Below are 24,626 nucleotides of genomic sequence, written 5' to 3'. Positions count from 1 at the left end.
CAAAATATTATTTAAAATATGAACTTTTAGCTCTAAATATCCTTGCCACATTTTCAGTCATGTGTGTGTATTTATATTTAAAAAATTTTACTTATCTGTCTCTCTTGAACCATTCAAGTGTCTTATAAGCTATCTAATCCAATATTGGTGTCCTGTGGTCCAAGTTCTTGAAGTAAACACTGATTTCATAGCATCAGGAAAATATGGCAAGAAAATGCTATCAAAACAAGAAATGCCATGAAAACTTATACAAGAATTTGCTTGTCCATGTATTTTACAAAGAAAGCTTGATGCTGCTTAAACTTTCTTGCCTTAAAACTTATTTTTCACATTGGGTTGAACAAAGGTTTTCTTTGTTGGCAAGACTTGACTGTGCTGCTATAAATTAAAATCTTTAACTTTTGAGATCACGGTGTTTAAGATCAGATGTTTCATGGTGTCACCTACTTGTCAGTCTGTTAAAAATGGATTTATGACTTGCTCAGAAGGAATCTGCTTGATATTATGGGTATCAGACGCAACAGTTTCAGTGCTCTTCAGCTGGAAGCAATGTGTTTTCACGTGAGAAGTTAAATATTCTCCATTCTGTAAAGATATCCAGGAGCCAGATTTGTGAACAGGGAGTCCCTTAAAGCTGATTGCTGAAACTTCATTACCAAATAATTTATGGGTAAGGGGTTTCACTTGTCTCAACAAAACTTAGGAAATGTGTAACCGAGCACCTGCATCCACCTTACACCTTCCAAAATAACATCTTGCTCTGTGTGTTGGAAAAATCTGTTAAAATGACAGAACCAGTGAAATTTGGTGCATAGGAGAAATAAAGAATATAAACCCTTAGTCTTTGATTTGTTACCGTGGAGGGTAACTAAAAGAATATTCTTCATATATTCACTACAATTAAGAAGGAAGAACATAATTTCCATGATGAAAAGTGGAGAGTTTGTGGCAGAGCATTTGGGGGGTTTGTGGCTTCGCTGTGTTTTTTCAGCAGGCATGTGTGAAAATGTGCTGCCTCTCCCAGATAGCCAGTGCAACTATTGCTTCTTATTTCTTTCTCTTTTGAGACAGTGGCGGGGGGGGATTTTTTTGCTTCTTTCTTAGCCTGATAGCAGAAGGCTGTTCTCTGGGAAGCTGCTGTTGGGTGCGTGCAGCCGATGTGCCAGTGGCTTTCCTGGTGAGCAAAGCCATGCCAGTTCTCTAAGCTTGGTCAGTCTGGAGTTAGGTGGACCTGGGTCTCCAGAAGAATACAGCTGCACTGGTGGGGTGATAACATTGTTTTGGTGTTGGGTTTTCAGGTATTTTTCCTGTTTTTTATTGATAGAGAATCTTGACCCATCTGCTGTGGAGGTGTCGCACCCAGAGGCCACTGCAGATCACACAGACAGTCTTTATCTCGGCACAAAGTGATTGATTGGCAGTGTAATTTTTAATTGACAAGTTGGACTTCTGCTATGATTTTCCCTTAGGCTTTTGAGTCAGTGTAAATTTGCAGATTAAATTGGGGCTTTTTACTTATTTGCAGTTGAATTATTACAGTTTCAGATGATAAGGAACAGGATGACTGAAAAAGCCATTAGAGAAGCTCCCTAAAAAGACTTTGGAGAAATTATTGTGTATAAAACAATCTATAGGATAAAGCCTTTGTTCCACTTAGTTCCAGTTCCCTTCTGGTGATGGCCATGACAGCAGGTACCTTCAGCATGGTGTGAGGCGTCCTTTGTTGGATGCTCAGACAGTGACGAGCCAGTTCACTGCAGGGAGAAATCTCTCCATGTTGCTCATCTGTTAGAAATTACTTTATGCCATAAATCCGTTTATTTTGTTTGTGGCGTTGACCATTTCTGACCCTTTACTTTTCAACTCTAGCTCTGAATTTTCCATTTTACAAGAAGTTCATTGTGAAGATGCAAGCAGGAAACAACAACTTACGGGACAGTGTTTTGGTTTTTTTTCCCTCAGAATTCAGAGTAACTGATGTTTCTTCTGTAGGTTACAAATATTCAAGCAAGAACAGTTTCACTTTCCTGGTCACCTCCCACTGGCCTTCTAAATGCAGATAGACACAACAACGGTTTGCCTTACACCTGTACCTACGAGGTTGCCTTATCGGATAAAGGGAGGGATGGAAAGTACAAGATAATTTACAGGTAATAATGCCATTTTTACGCTTGTGTTTTCGTTGGGAATGCATTCTCTGAGCTTCTCAGGGTGTATTTTGGGATGCCCGTCAGTCACTTCTAGAAGGAAGGCACATTTGAGCACCCTCTGGTTGTTCCCCTCGCTGGAGGAGCTTGCAGGGAGCTGAAGTGCGTGCCACAAAGTCCCTAATTGCCATGCCATCCCACCTCCCTGGCACGTGGCAGATCCTGCAGCCCGTGCTGCCTCTCCCATTGCCAGTGAAAAGGTTAATTTCTCTCCTGTGGTAAATGTCAGAACCTTTCGTGTACACCACACCTGCCTTCCTAATGGGCTGATCTTGTGTGGACTTGCAGAATTTAGCACAGCAAAGCTTGTTATTTCAGCTAACGAGCAAAATCTGAGGGCTTTGCTGCCTTGTAGTGTCTTGGATGAGCAGAGGAGGGAGTGCAGTAATCAGTGGGTTATAGAGGCTCCCCATAAAAACCCGAATACTTGGCTCCCAGAAGCCCTCAGTAAAAATTCGGAGGGATTTCTCTGTGTCTCCTTGCAGTGATCCTCTGAGCTCATTCTGTGATCAAGTACATATGGTGTTATGCTTTTCTTTTTCTCTGCTAATGACATCTAGGAAGGAAAATTTGGAGATGTGACCTTGGCTATTGTGAAATACCTAATCCTTCCCAAATCTCATTAAATGAGGTCCAGGTGATAGAGTATTTATGGAATTACCTCTTGAGACCAAGGCATCTCCTTTCTTAAGGTTATTCCTCTTGGTATGCTGAAGGCAAGTTTTGGGTAATGCAAAAAGAAAGTATTAACCAGAGAAAGGCTGCCTAATTTTTTTTTATTTTATTTTTTTTATTTTTATTTTTTTCCTGGCGTTTACACTGGCTCTTTGTGAGCCAGTGCGAGCATCTCCATAGTTAAATATGTGCTGCTGAGCTTCTAAAATGGGAAGGACACCTTCTAGTACTTTTTGTGCTTGCTGGTGAGAGGGCTGCACATTTTCTCCTGGTTAGGAAACGTTGTGCATCTGTTTTAAAGCTGCTGGTGGTGATGTGTCTCCTGCTGCTGGCCAGAGTGCAGCTTGATGTGGTACGTTCCATCAGGAGCAGCTATTACTGTAGGCAAAAGAAACTCAGCAATGTGTTGAATACATTGTCTTTGCAAGGAGGTGCACTCATTTCAGAGTGGGGGAAAAAAGGATTTGCAGAGCATTGGATTATATGAAGGCAAAAAAGACTTTTTTTTTGGTGTATTTTTGACTTGTGCTTTCTGGTGAATTTTGTTTTCTTGATTTTGAGGCATCTCCCTGTATTTGTCCAGCTAGCTATGAAATATCTCTTTATGCTAAATTGAGAGCTTTCTTGTTTCCCATATTTTAATAAAATCATGAATAAGCCAAGCCCTTACATGAGATGGCTATTACTTATTAAGCACTGACCCGTACCTTAATCTTCACAGAATTGGCAACACATGACTGAGCCCAGTGTTCATTTACCAGCAAACAAGCCAGAAGGAAAAAGAATAGTCCTAACTATGTTGGCCACATTTGAAATTAATAGATTGTTTGCTGGGTGTTTTCCTAAAATGTCTGAAACTCTGTGCTGTTACTTCTCTTGGTATTAAAGGAGAGCTGGATCCAGCTGTTCAGACATTAATTAAAGACTCTTTGCCATGATCCTCACAGGGAGCATCATTCTGGAGCAGAAAGCAAATAAGTGGAACATTTGTGCAAGAAACTATGCTTCTCCCTCTGAAGTTCAGTGGCTCACTTTTTATAAATTATTTTGAAATAGACAATGTGCAGAAAGCACAGAAATAATGTCTGGATTCCTTTCTTTTCAGCTCTGGAAGGGTAGAAAAACCACAATGTTCTTTATGCAAATATCAACAAAATCCAAGCATTGAAATAAACCCATATATCTGATTTACTGTATAAATGGGAATGATAAATTCGTTGCTTCTGTGTATATGGAGCTTTATAAAGTTTTCAAGAAACGTGAAGTGTGTTGACAAATTGTTGGTATATTGTTTGCTACTGTTTTTCTTTGGTGAGATTATCTTTTTTCTTTCAAATTATAATATCACTAGAAAATCACTAGCTCTAAGTGTGATACTACGTTTCATAATTTACTAATTTGTTGAGTTTGGGCTTCTTTCCTGCAGTGGAGAAGAATTAGAATATAACCTGAAGGACCTTAGGCCAGCAACAGATTATCATGTCAGGTGAGTTAGTGTGAATATGAATGTCACTGAAATATAAACTCTTCAATTATATGAGAGTAAATGCAGAAATCTTTTAACAAAATATACAGTGTAGTTCAAGAATTTATTGGTCACCTCTGTGGGTGTATTTCAGTAATTTCTACATATTTTGAAATAGATTTTATCTTGGACTTTAAATTACGAGCATGCTTCTCAAACAGTATCTTTTCTGTCATGTTGTTGTCATTGCTGTAGTAAGAGGGAAAAAGAAGTCTACATATCTGTATTTCTGTGTTTGAGAGTGGGATACCTGAAGCTGCTTAAAAGCTTGACTCAAGCAACTGGTGTTTCTTCAGCTACTGTAACACTGAAAGTACTCCAGCTTTTTTCATAAGTAGTCTGTGCTTTGGGAAGTAAATCTGCTGATTACAGATCCATCTGACTGTAGTAACTTCAACATTTATTCCAAGAAAAAACTTGATTCACACTAGTTCTGTGTTGATATTTTCAGGGCATATTTCTCTTTGATTCTGAAAATGTGTTTTACACATTTATTAACACATTCCAGTTTTGCTCCCTGATGTTTTTAACACCGTCTGCATTACCTGTTCATGTTGCTTTTTTTTAAAGACTTTGTTTATGAACCAAGGCTTCAAATTCACATCCTGTTCAGTCACCCTCAATATCCTTTTTAAAAAAAAACCCCTTTCATTCCTTTCTATTGTTCCCTTCTGTTTTTCCAAACAAGGGCTAAGCGTGGCATGCTGTTTCATATCAAGGTTGTTCCTGTTTGCAAAACTTTAAAGAACAAACACCTTGCCTCTGAGCTCTAAAAAAGATCCAACACCAAAATGTGTCCAGCTCCTTCTGATACCAAAGCTTCTTGTCATTTTTCAGGATAGTTTCTAGTAGAGCCCTAAAATAAACTTCTCAAATAGAAGCAGAAGACCAGAAGTAATTTGTCATAAATAAGGAAAAGATGCAGCTCTTGGGCAGGGGCAGGAATTTTGGCCAAAACAGGGATGGTAGCAAGGAGGAGAAGGTTGTAAAACATTGTTGAGCTTCCTACTGTAAGCACTGAGCATCTCTTTTGAAGCCAACTTCAAACACCAGAGTGGTCACCATGTGCAGTTGGGTTGAGGTCTTGGTCGTTTTTAGGGGAGTTGTGAGTATTTGTCTCATGTCCTGGCTGACTTCTTGCTCCCTTGCTTTACACCTCCTTCCACCTTCCTGCAGGTTTGCCAAATTATAATTTGTTTGTGAACAATTAGAAGTAACTTCTGTTCAAAAAAACAAGTGACTGCTAAATATAAAAGTCATCCTCCCAAAGCAGCAGCCCGTGTTTGCAGTGGGGCGAGCTGACACTGAACAAGCTGCCTGCTTGCTTTCCATGACAGTCTTTTTTTCTTCACTGTAACTGCATTGTGTATTAGCATCTGTGAAGAAATATATCTGTTCAGTAAGGAAATTTATGGGCCAGCAGTTACTGGGTGGATCGCTTTGGGTCTCCTTAACCTTGGCAGCACCTCTCGGGGCTTTGTCTCCACCAGAAAAGGTGCTTGTTCTTGCTGCTGCCCTGCTGGGCACCTGGGACAACCTGGTTCACTCTGAACCCACTGCCTGCTTTTTTTCAGGTGTATTGTTTTGGTACCTTCGAGGCTGACTGTGCTGTGTTTCAGTGACATGCAGAGGATGCCCCCTAAGTTCATTTTCTCATGGTTTTTATTCCCTTATGGTTTGTGTTGGATGCTTGGCTGTGCTCATTTCCAGCACACGTACAAACCACTTGCCAGATGCAGAGTCAATTAATTAATTGCATTTGTTTTCACTCCTGACTGCTAACAGGTGACGGGTAAAGCAGTGCTACAGCAGTTCTTGTCAGCCTCCCCCAAAAGGTTTGATTCTACCTAGGTGGCCATTGTACATAAATTACTCTTATCTACTGAAAACAAATTTAGAAATTGCCCTTTCTTTAGCTCTGCATTCAAGTGCACAATAGCTACAGCCAACTCAGAGGTCGTCGTCTGGTCATGGTTTGAACTTCTTTTTTGAGTAGAAGACTTCCAGTTTGCACTTTCTTTCGCTGCATGGAAAATGTGAAGGGAAAAAATAACGTCATTAATTTCTCAGGGAAAAGCACCTCTTGAGGAAGTGCTCAGCTATATCCTATTTGCTTTCCCGCGTGGTTTTGTGTTGTATATCCCCCTCTGTGATGATATATAGAAGCTTTGCCTGAAATCAAATTTGCTTTGAAGGTTTTTAGTTTATCAGAGTAATATTGCTGAGCTGTGTTAGTTCTAATCCATGGAGGTCCACTAAGAGTTGACAGCTGAGCTATGTAGGATGAACTTGTACTCCTGGAAGGAGACCAGCAGTTAACACCACTCAACATGGTACGTGTGAATCAAGTGTAAAGCAGGCATTAAAGCTGATACCTTTTTCTCGTGAGCTCATAGTTTCTGTTGTATTGCAAAGGGAGTTTTAGCACAGTGTGTGGAAGTCTGGCAATTAACAAGGAAATAGTGGTGGAAGGAAAAGATGATGAAGATAACTCAGTGGTCTCTGGGAGTATTTGCACAAATTACTGTAGTGTTCTCCTTCTGCTGTGTGGTTTGGTGTTTTGGTGGTGGTTTGTTTTTGGGTTTTTTTGCATGCTTGTATGAAATGAAGTAAAATAAGGATAGACACTGGTCTGTGAGAAATCTGTTATTAGTGGATGGTGTCATGGATGCTTTGGTAGTCAAATACGGTGGCTGAGACAGTGCCAGTGTAACTGTCAGCAAATTTATAACCCATTTGAATGCTCTTTCCAGGGTATATGCAATGTACAACTCAGTAAAGGGATCCTGCTCAGAGCCTGTAAGCTTCACCACTCACAGCTCAGCACCAGAGTGTCCCTTCCCACCCAAACCCTCGCACAGGACCAAAAACTCCTTAACCTTACAGTGGAAGGTAGGTAATGCTGGGATCGGGCAAGAAAGCAGGGAAAAATAGAGTTTACTGACAGTGAGCATAAATACTGAAAATTACTGAAAGTTGAGACAGTCATTTTTAAGTAAGGGACTTGAACTTGCTGTACTCTGACAAATCCCTTCCTGTGCACTGACTTGACTTCTAAAATGTATGTGTTTCATTACGTCCAGCTTCTTCCCAGTATTTGTTAAGAGGTTGCCAAGCCACGTGCAGAGCACTTGAAGCTGTAGTCATTTGCCTGGGGGTTGGTGAAGTAGTTTTCTCTTATTCCCCAAGTCACCTTTTGTTTATTTTTGTTCGTAGGCACCCATTGATAATGGTTCAAAAATCACCAGCTACCTTCTGGAGTGGGATGAGGTAAGTTGTAACTAGTTGAAATAAATACACAAATAAATGGTACTCAGATTTAATGAGGATTTGCTGAGTAAAGACAAATAATTAAATACAGGACAAAATAGAAAGAGGAAAATGAAATCCTGATGGCATTAGGTAAAGAGTTGGAAAGGTGAAAGGGACAACTGGGGGAAAATTTTCATTCAGTGTATTTTATGCAGGGATGTTCTATACTCTTGAAATCTTTTATCACTCATTTGGTGGATTTTATTTGTTGATTAACACTGCTTAGTATTTAATTACTTGTGGTATATCTTAGAGTTCTGTTCATGATCTCTTTCTTCTGGTTGCTGATGGAGTGCAGAATAAACACCGTTCCTGCATCAGAGGAGATGATCCATGATCTTGCAGCCCTTTCTACAGAGAATGTACTCAGGGTCAATATAAGTGTCCTTTACATAGTGACAATTAGTCCCCTTTCAAACACAAGAGGAATTATGTTCTCCTATTTTACAGGGTTAGTGAGCAATGGGCTGTTGCAGAGAGTGCCCTGACAACATGGTGTGGATGATTTCTTAGAGGTGGATTCTTGTGAGTCCTCCCTCTGTGCCCTAATTCCTTTCTGGCTCCTTTCTTTTGTGCAACCCATATTTCTGCAGAAAGCATGAGTCAGGGAAGCATCATCTTGGAAGGAAAAAATACATAATGGGCGACAGAAAGGGCTTGGACAACATGTAAAGAGAAAAAGAGTCATGAGTCAGGAAATGAAGCGTATGAAAGGGTGTCCGGTTGTGCAGTCTGAGAAACATCTCCTGAGGTCTTTTGTAGTCTAAAAATATTCTAAAGGGAGTATTCTGTTATGAGTAGTTTTCCATTATTGCACTAATAACACATTCCCAGATCATTTTGGCACATGTTGGGTGTTTGGAACCACTCACTGTGCAAACATTTATTGTATGCACTGTCACAGCAAGTGGGGTCTGCATGATGAGAAACCCTCTGAACTGAAAACAATAACTTCAGAATGACTTGCTGTCCCTCTCTGCATAATGGAAGGGGAAAGGCTGTCAGTGAAGAAGGACAAAAGTGGAGTGTGAGGTCTGGGAAAAGGGATTAAATAGAGATTTCTCCAAAAGGATTGGCCAGGATGATCCCGTTATGCCTTCTGTGACACCTTGACTGTGCACTTGTGATCTCTTCCAAGGCTTCCAGTAATTTGGAGCCATGGGAACACAACAGCACCAAGCAGTGAAGCAATGGAAATGTGGATGATTTCAGCCTGCAAAGGGAAGGGAAGCAGCAGAAGGTCTTGTCAGAAGAAAGACAACAAACAGACCATTAGTACAGTGCAAATACTTGGGATGTTCATTTTGTCTGCATGGAGCTTAGGTATAATTTTGTACATATATATATATATATATCTGTGGCAATTCTGAAATTCTTTTGTCCCTTATACCCTTTAATACTGAGTATATACCTAGAGTTTTGTCTTCAGAAAGATGGGTTATTATATCTCTTTTTCACAGGGCAAAAGCGGTTTGAGTAGCTCAGGTACTAATGGGGAAAAATTAAGGCATCCCGATTCCCTTAGTCTGTCTATTTTAATTACCTTGTTTTCTTAGTAACAGCCCTGAAATCTGAGATCACAATGGAGAACTATCCAGTACAGATGAAAGAATAATGGCCTTGCACAAATTAATTTGGTACATCTCCAATGATTTGACAGGACTCCTGGCTGAAGTGTATTTATCAGGTTCTGAGACAGTTAATACCACAGGTGTAGCTTCTCTAAATTTTTTTTTCCTCTGATATGAGACAGAAATGCATTTTTGAGTCACTAAATTAAAACCTGCTATTTAGGCTTATTAAAGAAAAAATGTGAAGATGCAGGCTGGCTGTGCCTGGATCTGAAGGAACCTCATCTCATGCAATGGTGAGCTCGGCAGGATGTTCCACTCACTTTTTCAGGTGCTATGGCAAGTTGTTCCTCTGCCATGAAGTGCGCTCATCTGCTGGAATTACACCTCCCAAGTACAAAAGAGAATTCACTTGCAGTGCTCTGTACCCTCGCACTTGGTTGTGTAAACTCCACGCAAGCAAAAGCGCTGACTTTTCCACAATGCCACACTGTGTCCCGGTGAAATCAAGAAATAAATACATCAGAGCAGAGAACGCTTGCCAGGCAACAGCAAACACTCTGCCAGATCTCAGCTAGAGCAGCATTCATTAGCTATAGGGCACAGGATAAAATATAAACACGGGAAAATCAGCGATCAGAAGGAAACTAAATCGTGGCTGCAAAGCAGGGAGGGCTTTGCAAGAGCAGAGCACAAGAAATCTATCCAACGGTCAAGCTGGAAAAGCACCCTAAAATGGCAGCCTGCCTGGGAAGTTGGTCCCTTCCTAGGGAAGGATGGCGTGTGAATGAGCTGTGGAAAGCTCTCACCACTCTCACCCCAGGCAGATCCTGGAAAGCTGTTGTGCAAAGGCTGCAGCCTCAGACTGTGGAAACAAAGCTGGCATCGGGCGCAGGAGGTGTGGGGAGTGGTGGAGGTGTTCAGACAGGCACTTCCAGCTGCATCCCAGTCACACCAGTGTGCTCCCCCAGCTTGAGCTGTGCTACCCACCAAGAGAGGGCTCCAGCAGCCCCTCTGTGCTCCCTCGTGCTGGGTCATGGGTTGTCTGTCTCTGGGATCTCTGGATCTCAGAGCATGTCAGATGCTCAGCAATATGTCACCCTCGTTCCTCCTGTTCTTACAGGGCAGAGGCACAGTTTGTAGCGTGTGAAATGCAGCCAGGAGCGTAGGTGGCGTCACTTGTATATGCAGAAAGTGAATTGTTGCTGTGGAGTGACAGCAGGAGCACCGTGTTTTACAGCCCTGGGGTTAGGTGAGGTGGGAAATTCTAGGAGGTTGCACTGCTTAATATGTGACTGTGCCAGTCCTACACAGCTGCTGCCTCAGTTTAGGTCTGGGTTTTGGTGTTTTTCCTGACCTGTAGAATCTGGAATATCCTTGATAGACAAAGCTATTCCTGCTGTTCCATCTTTTCCCCTCCCAATTTGGATTAAATGGCTTGTAATGTGACTGGTGTTACATGTTAGTTAGAAAACAAAAGTACTTCCCCATTACTGATGTAAGTCTTTAATTTACATGTGTAATACCTTGCTAATAAACTGATACTCTCAGGCACATGGTGTGACTTGGGAATGCTCCTGTGCCAGGGCTAAGGGTTGGACTTGACAATCCTTATGGGTCCTTTCCATCTCAGCATATTCTGTGGTTCTTAAAATGCATGAAAAACTATGAAGGATATTCTTCATTCTTTAACAACAGAGTAAAAGATCAGTTCAGCACATTGTCACTCAGTTACGCTGGATGTACACTAGCAAAGATTCCATTGGCTTCAAAAGAGTTAGGATCAGCCTTTCATCTCAGTTATTTTGAAATCCAGTGGGATATCAACAAGCCTGCACCTCAGGTGCTGGGGCTGGCAGTAGTAATTTGTCAATAAAATCAATTAAAATTAATAATTAAGGAAAAGTTCACCTTCTGACTCTGCTGTGAACTTTGAACTTACAAACCTGAACTAATCAATTGATGACTTGGTGCCAGGATTGTTTATTCAGGGTAAGCAAAAGGCTAATCAGAAAAAAATAGCATTAGTTGTATACCAAACAGAAAATGTGACTGTAAAGGAGGTGATGCTTTCTCCTGATGCCAGGGTTCATCAAAATCAGTAAACTGTAGCTGCATTGAAAAATGCTGCTGGCACTGCTGTAAGAATCAGGCCTTTGTTACTAATTAGATGTGAAATGCTGGTTATGTGATTAAGTGGTAGTAAGTAAATGTTTCTCTTGTGCATATGGGCAGCAAGAGTATCCTATTCATTCTCTATGGGAAAGGGGAGGAAAGTTCCTGAGCCAGAGACAAGGACATCCCTCTAACACAGTGTGTGTCCCTGTTCTATGTACAACCCAAAGCAGCTTTAATTCTCATCCAGTAAGCAGCTCATTTTAATCTACGAGAGAGACTGATACACCACCACACTATTTAATGATTTGGTGATGAATAGTTAATAATTAAGTTTATATATAGGTAAAATGAGATCATTTTGTTCTGCCACAAAACTTTAAATTTTTTAAGGTAGCAGAGATGTGCTTGTTTTTTACCAGCTGATAATCTGAGGAAAATATCTCAGTGATGCTGCACAGGAACTTGGATACACAGATCTCCATGTTTGCATGTGTTCACTTACTTGCCCTCTGAGTCTGTTCTGTGGCTGTGCCACTACTGTGAGACATGCAAGTGGAGAGCCCTGGATAAAATTGAGGGTTATGTATATTTTAGGGATGGTTTATAGGTCCTTTGCTATCTTCTAAATGTTTGTATGTAGAGGAAATGCAGTTACTCGTATAACTTGCACAATAAATGCCTTGCAGAGATCTTGGGGTGTGTTACACTAATTGTTGACAGTTTGCTCCGCAGCTCTGTGTCAGATTGAATATCAGTCTGTTCCTTTTTATTGCCAATATGACCTAAACATAGCAGCTAACGCTGGCGTGGCCGCAGATGTCCATCCTGCCTCCTGGTTGCAGATCTCGTGCTGGCAGCCCTGCTTCAGACTTCTGTGGTGAAGGACTGCGCTCCATTCCTGCATCGCTCTACCTGCAGTGGCCACTTCCTCCCTTTGTGTTTATTTACTGCGTGTGCTGCAGGGGATGCAGTCAACAAAACCCATCTCAACGCTCAAAACCCTCGTTCAATAAATTCGCTCACCGAGAGACGCTTTGGCACCCCGTGTTGAGCGTGTGGCTTGAAATACAGCTGAAATAGCAGGGAAAACTCTTAAAAATTGTGTTTAAACGCTCTGTTAGAGTATTGTGCAAACTGTGAGGGATTTGTGGAGCTGGATTGTTCTTGCCTCGTCAGACAGGCGCTGGTGATCGTCACAGTGTGGGTTGTCCCGGAGAAGAATGGGGAACAGGGGCTGGAGAAAGCAGGCCTGGAGGAGAAGTCGGACAGCACTGTCCCTCTGAAATCCGGGGATTAGAAATACTTGCGGAAATGATACAGTGTATTTTAAGCAACTTACGAAACATTATTTAAAGGATTAAAAACTTGGATGCCAAGTGTACAAAGAATAGGAGAAGGATTCTGGGAAAGCTGTAAGACTCTTGGGTGGCAGCCAGTACCAGCCTGCCAGTTGTTCCTGTCTATAATTATGCCAGCATTAGTGCTTTCATAAATCTTGGGAGAGAAGGAGCGGAGAGGCTATTTCCAGGCTATTAATGCCAGGATAATTAGAAATATCGGCCAGCCTCTCCAATTAGTGCCAATAGAATCCAAAATACCAGCCAGTCTGAGTAATTTGAATACCAGTTGGTCTCTGAGTGAGTCTGGGGAATGTACAATACCAGTTCTAGAAGAGAAATATATACAGTATCAGAATTTGTACTGTTATAAAGTTGAGGATAACTTAGATGTTTGGCAATCTTGGCAAAGTTTTAACCCACCAGTTTGATAAATGATGGTTTCCTTGGCCCGTTGCTCTCAGTTCAGGCATTGTGCTACAGGTGAGATTGTCCATGACTTTTCTTTTTAGCCAGCATTACTCTATCAACCACATGCTTAGCATTTGGTCTTTTTGTTCTCTTGGAAAAAAGCATAGGTGAAGTACTAAAAAACCCTACATTCTTAAGCAGAAATAAAAAAATAAATGTTTTCTATTGTTTATAAGCAGTAAAGTCATCAAAGAGTTGGAGGAAAATTGATTTAATGCAACTCAACCTATAAAAGAGAGTTTGCATAGGGAGGAGAAAAATATATTCTTGGTAACCTTGCACTGATGAATGGGTATTTTACTGAAACACAAGATTTCTAATGAGGTTTTATGCAGTCTGGAGTTTACATACATTATTGCCGAGCTGGGATGTGTGGTCACCTATCTTTTTTTTGACCTAAAGTAATTTTTATCATAGAACTCTGTAACTGGGGATATTAAATCTGAACAGATTTTCTCATTTACAAAATATTTTTACTTTGGGATTCACGATTCTCTTCTAATTCCATCTCTTAATTTACTTGATCCGTACGGTAATGTTACAGCTGGAGCAGGTGGGTGAAGTTGAAGGAGATTGTGGATAAAACCAAGTTCCAGAACAAGTGTAGGCTCACCGTGTATAAATAAAAGTTGGGGCTGTTTGCCAGTGTGATAAATGTCCCTTCAGTGCCCCCACATTGTTATTCCATTCTGGAGATCTGCATAATTGCTTCTAGCTTGATTAACACATTCTGGAGATACCCTACAAACATTTTAGGGAGTTTTTCCTTCTGTGTTGCAGTCTGAGGGCAAATAAGTAGAAATTGGTAGGAGCTGGAGAATGAGCAAGTGAAAAATGCATATCCTACTCAGGCATTTTTGAGATCTTTAGTGGTGAAGTGATGTATTTATGTGGAGGAAAACCGGGATGTGGGAGGGCAGAACAAGCCCAAGAAGGCAGCAGCAGGTGAAGCTGTTGGCTGCAGTGAGGGATGCCCATATAGATAATAAAATAATAATTAAAGATTGTAGAGACAGGTGCCAAAGATAGTAAATGGCATAGCAGAGCTTTTCGGTCAGAAGAAGTTGCAGAGATTATTCCTTCTCCTGCACTCATCTGATCCCATGGGTGTCCTTTACCAGGCTTCTACTCTGCTGTGCTTAATAATGTAACTGTCCATTAATTTTACATATTAAAACACCTTTAAACTGCTTCAGCTCCGTTAGATATTATTTATGAAGAGTTGAGCGGTCCATGCCCTTTCTCCAGAAAGACTTCAAATTGATCATTTCCCACATGTGGCACAGTATGAAGCCAGATATTCCAAGCAGTGGGGTCGGTGCAGAACTGGCATGTCAAATATTCCTCCGTGATTAATAAATCTGTTTTGCCCTGGAGAGCAGAACATGGGGCTGGTTGTGCCTGGGTTGTCCCGCTGGGTCTGGCCGTGGCTCGACTGTGGGGAGCGAGAGCCCTCTTGTGGGATAGAGAATTCCTGAAGGACCAGGGAGGGATGGAGGTACGGAGGGTAGAGCTTGCAGGAAATGTTGGCCGCACCTTTCCTGTGCCTCTGTGACTTGGGTGGATTGAAGGATGATTTCACCCTTAATTTGCCTGTTTTTTTTGTTAATGAGTGGGATAAATTGCGTTTCAAGCAGAATGCCAGGAGCTGTAGGTACATCTCACAAATGTAAAACTCTGAGAAAGAGGGAGGGATCTGACAGCAGGCTGATCAGTGGGATTTTGGGAGCACAGCAGCACTGTCAGTGCTTACACAGCCTCCTTTGCACAGTGCCTGTGTGGAAACATCCAATTCCAATATCAGTTTAACAGCTTTTTAAAATAAGCACGGCGTGGTTTTGTTTCATAGCGATCCGATTACAGATTTCTCTCTTTCTAGGGAAAGAGGAACAGTGGTTTCAGAGAATGTTACTTCGGGAGCCAGAAGCATTGCAAGCTGACTAAGCTCTGTCCCGCTTTGGGTTACACCTTCCGATTAGCGGCCCAGAACGACATCGGTACTAGGTAAGCTACCCCAAGGTACACATTTTCTCGAGGAAAAAAGTGATAGTTGGAAAGTTTAACTATCAGTGACAGTATAAAGAGGAATTTCTGGGATGGGGAGATTTTTGTGGTTTTTTTTTTTTTCCTCTTCGTGGTTTTGGGTTAAATATCTGACATTGGCTCTATTATTAAGCCTTTAAGGTAAGTTGTACCTTCCCTGGTGGTATCCTTCAGCTCCCAGGGAATTGCCCTGTACCCTCAGCATGATGAGGTCAGCATAAGAAGATAGGCTCCTTTTGAGGTGTTAAATGGTGTTTTGTGGTCTATTCCTAATACAAAAAGAATACATCTGTTATGTAAATTCCCGCTAGGGACCTCTGTGAACCAAGAAAAACAAGCAAGAGGAAGTTGAGTTACAGATTTTGAAAGGAATCTTGATATATTTATTTTTCTGGTTTAAAGCAAAGCCCTTCTGTCTCTTTTCTACAGTACAGTCCCTTTCCTTCTTCTTCAGGACTGGCAGGGCTGGCTGATGGGGTGGGAAATAAGGGGGAGAGAGCCAGAACCCAGAGAGGACAGGAACACTGAAAGATGGGATTTAGCTTCTGCTTTTCCTTGCACATTAACAGATGCATTCAGATGAAGATGGTAAGAAATCAGACTTAGTTCAATCCTCTGGGAGCTTCAGGGGAGCACTGGGATAAAATGTTCTGCAGCTGAGGACCAGAGTGTGCCCAAGGAGACGGAGTGTTGCAGGGGCTGTGTGTACTCTCCTGTGCTCAGGGAAGGAAAGCAGGCCAGGAAGAGTTTAGCTGTGAAGAGTCCAAACATCCAGTGCTCTTGTGTACTCCTTTATTGTCCTTCTTAGCTAAACAGGATCTAATCATTATTACAAGAAGGACACAAAAAGAAACACTGGTGGTACATAACAATGTGTTTGGGGGGGGAGATTCCTGTATTGTTCTGTCTTCTAAAGCACAAACCTCTCAGTAACACATGGCTTTAAAAAACTGTTTTATTCATGGTCCTGTGTTTTCTCTGAGATGCACTGAGACCACTGATGTATGTACAGTCCCTTTTCCCAGCTGCTTGCAAGATTACTTCCCTCCCAGTTGAAATAATACTTGATCTGGAAAGAGGGTGGGGGCTTGAGCTGCTGAGTGTAACTGGAAGGGATTTGGGTTTGTGCAAAGTTCCCAGCTCTGGCATCTCTTTTCTTTGCCAGATTCCAGATTTTTAAAATACCTTAGGGTGTGTTTCAACATTCCCCTCCCCATCTCTGCCCCCTGCCCTTTTTTTCGTTCTCCCTTTTTTTTTATCCTCAGGCTATCAAGCAGGGAGTGAACTAAGAACTATATTTATGGTCAGCTGCTCTGTGCTAATCTGTGAGATAAGCACCAGCAGCATACGGCTTATTTTATAGACAGCACTCGAAATTATGACATGATAATGTCATCCAACACTTCATGTCATAAAATGGTTTTGGTTGGTTGTAATGCTTGTGGACTTTACCACCTAAGATGATTTTTGTCTTGTTCAGGTGTTAGTTATGCGTGGATTACTTAACTATAAGAGTATTTCAACAAGAAATCTATTTTTGAGAAAAAAAAAAAAACTGAAAAAGGAGATGTCATTTTCTGTGCATGGAATTTGTGGTATAACTTTAAGGCACAAAATAAGTTTGTAGTTTGGAAGCACAGATTTGAACATTGCAAGAATGTCAACTTCACTTGAGAGTTCTTTGTTCTCCTCCCAAAATGTCACCAAAATCTGTCCATTTAAAAGTCCGTTCTCAAATTTCCATTGTACATAATATATTCTGCATGGAAATTTAAGAAAACTGTTCCACACATGCTCATCTCCTGCCTGTTATGTTTTAAGGGTGCTGGGATTTGACAAAAGGAGAGCCTGCATCCCCTTGGCCATGGGTGTTCTCTCTGGTTGCAGCCTGAGCTGTGCAAAAGAGCAACTTTATGCTCAGCTTAAAATGCAAAGAAGCTTGGGCAGGACAAGTCAGGAAGCAGTAGAGCCAGCCTGGAGGGTTGGAAGGTGTCTGTGCCTGCACCAGGCAGCTCCTACGTGATGCTGCGCATGTATGGGCAGGTCTGGATAAATTTTCCCTGCTTTCTTTGGAGGGGGGATGCCTAGATTTGCTGAAGAACTCAGCTTTCAAAGGTATAACTTAAATGGAAGTTGTGTTCTGCGTTTGTATTAGTTGTATTCCGAACATCTCAAGTTCAACACCCAAAAATTGAATACTTGGGACTTTATTTCCTGTATTTTAGTTCTCCTAGGCTGAGATTTTTCTCTACTTCACTGTTAATAGAAAGTTAATATTTTTGGGCAAACAAATATTTTTTCCAATATAATTTGTGATGAGATCTGTAAAACGACTGTGAGGACACATAATCCTGCATTTTTTTCTATTCTTATTTCTGGCATTTTCTAACTGGGCATTCATCTTTTCCACCTAGGCCATTTGAATGTTGTCCAGATTTTTTGAAAATATGAAATATTCCTCTAAATACGTTGAGGTTTTAGGGGATTTTAGTTTTGTTTTGCTGGTTTGCGTGTTTTAATATTTCTCTCTCTCTTCTCCTGTGTCTCTGAGCAGTGGGTACAGCCAGGAGGTGGTTTGCTACACTGCAGGCAATATTCCTCAGACCCCTTCAGCACCAAGGCTTGTTCGAGCTGGTGTTACGTGGATCTCATTGCAGTGGAATAAAGTAGAAGGATGTACACCAGAGGAAGTGATTTCCTACACCCTGGAAATTCAGGAAGAAGATAATGTAAGTGCTGTGTTACTATGAAGTGCAGGACTTAGACTGGGTTTTCATTTATTAATTGAAGATCACTGAGAAGAACACGGAATGCTGCTTTGGAGGGCCTTCCAGGAGCCCTGGGTATTTGGCAGGATGGAGCTGTGTGATTTGTTCTGCTCTGCAGCAGAATTAATTATGAATCCTTAGCTAAAAATCTGTGCTGTCAGCCATGATTACTTACAAAGCTGCACAGGAGTCTGTGAGTGTAGGGCAGCTTGTCCTTAAGCAGTTCAGTCTGCTGTGTCCTCACTGCTCTGTGGTGGGTGTGTGTTCTGTCATCTGTCACTTCCAGTTCTGTAACAGGTTAAACTGCCACAAGTGGTTTTATGCTTATTTTGCAGCAAAATTATATTATTTAGGGCAGCTGCACAATGCCTCTAGAGGAAAATTATTGTGGTCTTGCAGCTTAAAGGTAATAATAATAATAACAATAATAAAAAAGCACTCAGCTCTGAAGCTCCTTTGCTGTAATGTGTTGTAGCTACAGACTACAGGGATCTGTAGGGAGTGCTTTCTCAGACTCCTCAGTTATGGAAATTTGTTTGGTTTTGGGTTTTGTTGTTGTTTTTTTTTTAGGATAGCGTGTTTCACCCAAAGTACACTGGAGAGGAGCAAGCCTGTACTGTGAAGAATCTCAGAAGAAGCACACAGTATAAATTCAGGGTAAAAATCTTTTTCCTCTTGTCTTTGCATAGTGTGTTCCGTGTTGGGTTTTTTCCAGGCACTGTAGAAATCCTTTAATACTCCCTCCAAAACTGAGTCATTGAATAGAAGTTTACTTTATGCTGTGACCTAACAGATTAAACTGTTAGTTGTATTTTTACTTTTATTGCCACAGGCATAGCTTTGATCTTTTAGTTTTGTGATTATTGATACTTTGAATTATTGTGTTTTAAGTAGCAGTTTGAAATACCTCAGACCCAAAAATGACAAAGTATTTGTCATCGTTTTGATGATTTTTTTTTTTTAAGAGCAAATAACTACAAGTTGCCACAGTTATTTTAAAAAGTGAATTTTTTTAAAAGGGAAAACTAGCACTGCTTTTATCTTAAACATATCATGATTTATTGCTGGTGGAGGGAGGGGAAAACCCATGTTTGTAAAGAAACACCATGGCAATCTAATATCTGTTATTGGAATCCCGCGCGCTTTGGGATGTGACGTTATTTTCCAGTTTAATGACATTTGTGCAATTTCTAAAAGAACTCTCATGCACAACTGTCAGAAAAGCAGGTACAATAAACAAGGGTGAACTCACTGTGGTTTTGTTTCAGCTGTTTGCTTCTAATGTGGAAGGGAAGAGCTCTCCCAGCGAAGTGTTGGTCTGCACAACAAGCCCGGACAGGCCAGGACCTCCAACCAGACCTGTTATTAAGGGGCCAATAACATCTCATGGCTTTAGTGTGAAATGGGGTAAGCCACTTCAGTTTGTCGTAGTGAAGCTTTTTGGGGTCATCATAAATTCAAATAAAATTGTGTAAATAACGTGTTAGATCTTTCATGCTGCTTCTCAGTCCGAAGTTGAACGTGTTTGGAGAGCTCGACAGCTTAATTTTTTTAGTATTGTAAAAAGTATCTAGAGGCTCTTGTGCTTTCATAATTAAAAATGTTTGTTTTCATTGGCTAACTCACACTCAAGCACGTCTTCAGACTTTTCATTTTCCATTTCATGTCTCATTGCAGCATCATTCCAGCTGCTTCCTCTAATAATGGGGCAGGCCCCCAGGCAACTTCTCTTTCAGTGCTTTTTCCATACGTTTTGTTTGGATCATCATTATCCAGCCACCTTACTCTGATTGATGCTGAAAACTAACATCTCTTACCCACTTCTGCTACACTTTACTTGGTGTAGTTAATGCAGAGGAGTTTGTGGAGGAGAAGGAGTGGAATCAGGAACAGGTTTTGTAATCTTTTTGGTATCTTACACTCCTAATCTTGATTTACCAACCACTTGCCTCCTTTTTTCAGATCCTCCACAGGATAATGGTGGTTCAGAAATCCTAAAGTATCTACTAGAGATTTCTCAAGGAAGTCCAGAAGGTAAACTTGAAACAAGTTGACTCTGTTTCAGTCCACTATGGCTACCATAAAGAACTCCTGACCCTTTGGACTATTATTGTGATTATCATTAATGCCCTAGTGTTGCATATGTGATTGAATCTGAGTTAAATACTTGCAGCCTTAAAACTTGAAGGGTTCCTGGGGACTTTGGTTTGAATTTGGGGAGGTTTTGTAGTCTGTTCTTTTTCAGTTAGTTCTTTCTCTCTTAATTAATACTGGTAGAATTTTAGGTTATATGGCTGAACCTAGAAATATATATATTTGTATTTGTGTATAAATATATATATATATATTTTGTACATTATATAATATTTAAATTTGTGAGTATTCCTCTGTGTGTCTATGTGTGTTGTATCTTTAAGTGGGAATAATATTCACGGTGATAGTAACACTAATGGTTTTCCTGAAACATTTGTGGAAAACCACATTAAGAATTTTCCTTCTTAGACACTCCTAAACTTGTCGCATTACACTTCTCTAAACTTGGGTATATCTTATTTTTAGCAAATCAGTGGGAAGTGGCTTATAGTGGCTCGGCTACAGAATATACCTGTACTCACTTGAAACCAGGCACTTTGTATAAACTCCGGGCATGCTGTATCAGCACTGGTGGACACAGTCAGGTGGGTATTATCTAACAATAAGGGCTATTGGGTTTATATTTTCCTGAGATTTATCTGCTGGTTTTGGTAAAGTACTTCTGCTTTAAAAAGAAGGGGAACTTGGCCACTTGCTTGAGAAGGCCACAGACTCTTATGTGCATGACCCTGTACTGACCAAAGCTGGTGGCTGGAGATGTAGAAAGGGGTAGTTTGTTGTAACAATTATTTTTCACATGGATGAATTATTTTAAATTTTTAGTTTCCCTTTTCCAGCCACTGATTCCTGTAATTCTCATCTTTAATTGAAATTCATTTTAGTACCTATACTCTTATTCCTCCTGCTTTAATTTTTTTTTCTTATTTAAGATTGGGTACTTCAGGCCTTGACATTAATTTAAAAACAAAGAAATTTAAAATAGAGAACCCCATGTGTGCTGCAGTTTTGAGAATGGTAATGAAGGAACTCTGTTAATTGGATTTGTGAGTAACACGCTTGATAGCGTCTCCTCTCCTTTATTGTTTATATAAATCTCTACTAACTGGTGGATGTAGAAAACAGTTTCTTGTGCCGCTTTTTAACCACGCCTCACCTCCTAGGTGCTAACTGCAGCTCTGCTCTCTTGCAGTGCTCTGAAAGTTTACCAGTCCGTACGCTGAGCGTGGCACCAGGGCAGTGCCGGGCACCCAGAGTCCTGGGGAAGCCGAAGCACAAAGAGGTGCAGCTACAGTGGGGTAAGGCAGTGGAGCATCTTACTGTTGGACAGCTTTGATCTTGGTGTGGTTAGTTGCTGACCTCGCCTTGGTCTTTATTTCTGTTGCTTGGGAAAAGTTGCAGCTTGTCCTGGTGACTGGGAAGTTACAAAGCAAAGTCCAGTGAAGTCAGAGCAAGTGAGAAGTGCAACTTCTCATCAGCTGTGGTGGCTCTCTGATGGGTTTCTGGAGTTACCTGTCCTCTGGTTGTCTTTAAGGCCTTACACTGTGCTCCAGTTTTGTTAGTGAGGTCCCATCTCTGTCAAGACTATGAAGTATCAGCTGTATTAAAATATCTATTCTTTTATTCCTCTGTTTATGCAAAAGCACCATGTGATTCAAAATCTTATTTTATTCCCTTGCAACATTGACTTAGCAGAAGTGTTTTGCTACTTCTAATATGTGACTTCTCTGAAAAATCTGAGTGAGAACATACTGAGGATTTTGGGTGGCATTTAAACCCTGATCCACTTTATAACACACACAGTCAATTGGACACCTGTAATTTTGCAAAGGTCTTGGACCATGAGCGTGACCCTGAAATGTTAAAAAATGCACATTTTCGGAACCCCAGGCAGGTTAATTCTGTGGTACTGGCTTGTAACATAACATACAAGTATTATCAAACAGATTGGTTTTGTGGGAGGAAAAGGTGCACGCCACAAAAAATTAATTTTCCTGGCACATGTCCTGATGTTATTAACTAACTAAATGATTTCTTTTAGATGTCCCTCCGTCAGAAAGTGGCTGTCCTGTCTCAGAGTACAGTGTGGAAATGACAGCCCCTGAAGAAGTTGTTTCTGAAGTGTATCATGGGCCTGACCTGGAGTGCACCGTCAGCAACCTCCTTCCTGGGGCAACGTATGGGTTCAGAGTGAGGGCTCTGAACGATGGTGGGGTACGTGCACTGGCTTTTTATCCCTGGAGATGGTACTGAGCCCGGGATGGGAGATTCTGGACTGTGATTGTGTTAGTGCTGGTGATCAGAAAGGTGCAGGGGAGATGGGCAAAAGAGTATAATGTGAGAAATGCTTTAAGGGAACTTCAGAGGAAGAGCTGAAGTTTCAATCTCCTTTTAAAAGGAAGTTTCAGGTACTACTATGACCTGACTGGCGAAAGTCAGCTGCAGCAAAATCTGCAAAATCCCTGCCAAAAGTAGTATCTGCTTACAAGGGGAAATCTGTTTATTCCCTTTCCACTGCATTTCTGATTTTTTGTTTTCAGCTGTGTAAAAATAAGTACTGCAGTTTCCCTCTGGTGTTGATATGTTTTGAGGGAAACTCACATTCCTCAGGAATTTTTTTGTTTAAATTGGAAAAAAAATGTATGCTTTATAGATTTCACGGAGTTTTTTTGTTGTATGATTTCCTTGGAAGAAGTGCCTTCCCAAACACATCAGAGATTCTGTCTGATGCTCATGGAAATCTGTTAAAAGCTTTTTTTCTTTTTTTTTTTTTTTTTTTTTTTTTTTTTTTTTTTTTTTTTTTTTTTTTTTTAGTGAGGTTTGGCTTAGTTCTGTTTTGCATTTGTGAGTGCATCATTCCAAGGGTGTTATATAAGGACAATCCCAGCAAAGCTACATTCACTGATGTCTTTCTTCCCAGGAAATCTTGATGAAAAACGTAATGCAAAGGTTTAAAATTACTCGCTTACTGTTAAAACTTAAGACTGCAAGATTGTTAAAATGTTTTGTCTTAAAAATACTCCGTGTTTTCTTTTTGTGAAAAATAAATTAAGTGCACTTTGAAATAGTAGATTTGCTTGCTGGAAAGAAAGCCCTTGTCTTTTTTTTTTTGGCAGAACAGTTGAAAAAGTTGTGAAGCATTTCTATTCTCACCTTTTGTTAAAGGAGGGGGTGACTGTTTCTTGTTTTGTTGGGTTTTTCTAGCAGATGCATAATAGAGGAGAGTGTTTGCTACAGATTATTCCTCCTATTTGGTAAAAAAAACAGCAGGAGTCAACAAATGAGATTTTTTTTGACGTGTCCATTCTTCATAAGTCCAACAAAGCCCATCAGTGTTGGCTTTTCTTGATAGCACAGATCCTGACACGTCCGTTGAGAGGTTTTCTGGGGTTCATAGTTTCTGTGTTGTTTGACCTTTGTAGTGGCTCGTTTTTTTTTCACACTCAATAATATTGCACTACAAAATAAGTAAATATTAGGGTTTTTCCTCTAATTGCTTCCAGTAAAGTTCCTTTGTTCTGGAGAACGATTTCTAATTAGTTCAGGGATGTTCTGAGCGAACTTCACTCTTCCACTCGGGAGGCCTCAGAAAGGCTCGTTTTGCTGTTATCTCCTCTCCTCACACTGCTGCCTGAAGCCCGTTTTCCAAACTCTTGAAAATTGGCTTTTCTTTTGCTAATATGCATTTAAATTATCCTCCCACCAAGGGCTCAGGAGCTGTCTGAGCAGCTGACTGAGCTGCCCGTGGAGCGGAGCCGTCCGTGGCGTGTCCCTGCACGTTGTACCAGACTGGGGCTCCAGCACATCCTGTCCTTTCAGAATTAACTTGTGGCAGACATTTTATGTAAAAGAAGCTGGATTGGGACTCCAGTATGTGCTTTACTGTTGCTGTGCTCCTCCTTATATCCATGAGAAACCAGCTATGCCGGGCTTTGCCACTGGCATGTGAACATGGTGTGCTGAGGTAAGGCAGAGGGCACGTTCTCACTTTCTGGGTAAATTGGAGGTGTTTTTTGCGTTCATGGGCACTCACTGCCACACAGGAGAGGATGTACATGCTGCCTGCTTGTTCCTGAGCTTACCTCACTCTTTAACATGCAGTCATTTACGTGGTCTCATCCTGAGCTCTGGTGTTTGGTGCCGGGTGTTGGGACTCCGGTCTGTCTTTGAGAAAGTTTAGTACATTGAAAAAGGTCACGTGCTGTTCTTGGAAAACCTTTGAGGGATATGAGATGGCTGTGTACTCGTATATTAATGTATAAACACCTTGTTCCCCTCTAGTATGGGCCATACTCGGAAGCCACAGAGGTCACCACAGCAGCAGGACCCCCAGGCCAGTGCAGAGCACCTTCCCTGTCCTTCCTGTCTGACACACGTGTACTTGTGAGCTGGGAGGTAAGTCAGGGGCACTGGTTGTTTCATTCCATCTTGCTTATCCAAACCAATACGGTCACCACAAAACTCAAAAGTTGGCTTGAGAGCTGTTTGCTGGTCCGAAACTGTCTTTT

General features: G+C 41.1%; 1 protein-coding gene across 1 annotated transcript in view; it reads left to right on the top strand.

Annotated features, from left to right (window-relative positions):
- The window catches only part of FNDC3B (fibronectin type III domain containing 3B), a 196,332-nt gene that overhangs the window by 130,123 nt on the left and 41,583 nt on the right, over positions 1 to 24,626 (top strand). Inside the window, exons 8-20 of the mRNA XM_027891324.1 lie at positions 1,993 to 2,150; positions 4,309 to 4,368; positions 7,161 to 7,299; positions 7,624 to 7,677; positions 15,096 to 15,220; positions 17,814 to 17,988; positions 18,598 to 18,684; positions 19,296 to 19,434; positions 19,990 to 20,061; positions 20,587 to 20,705; positions 21,311 to 21,416; positions 22,160 to 22,332; positions 24,400 to 24,513. Of these exons, the coding sequence (XP_027747125.1) occupies positions 1,993 to 2,150; positions 4,309 to 4,368; positions 7,161 to 7,299; positions 7,624 to 7,677; positions 15,096 to 15,220; positions 17,814 to 17,988; positions 18,598 to 18,684; positions 19,296 to 19,434; positions 19,990 to 20,061; positions 20,587 to 20,705; positions 21,311 to 21,416; positions 22,160 to 22,332; positions 24,400 to 24,513 (1,521 nt within the window). The remainder of the gene's footprint in view (positions 1 to 1,992; positions 2,151 to 4,308; positions 4,369 to 7,160; positions 7,300 to 7,623; positions 7,678 to 15,095; positions 15,221 to 17,813; positions 17,989 to 18,597; positions 18,685 to 19,295; positions 19,435 to 19,989; positions 20,062 to 20,586; positions 20,706 to 21,310; positions 21,417 to 22,159; positions 22,333 to 24,399; positions 24,514 to 24,626) is intronic.

This window comes from Empidonax traillii, unplaced genomic scaffold (genome assembly GCF_003031625.1).
Source record: "Empidonax traillii isolate 1590-97213 ecotype Southwest subspecies unplaced genomic scaffold, ASM303162v1 scaffold319:size813200, whole genome shotgun sequence".
In the NCBI taxonomy this organism is placed as follows: domain Eukaryota; kingdom Metazoa; phylum Chordata; class Aves; order Passeriformes; family Tyrannidae; genus Empidonax; species Empidonax traillii.
The sequence above is the reverse complement of the archived record's forward strand: the minus strand, read 5'-3'. Positions and strand labels throughout refer to the sequence as shown.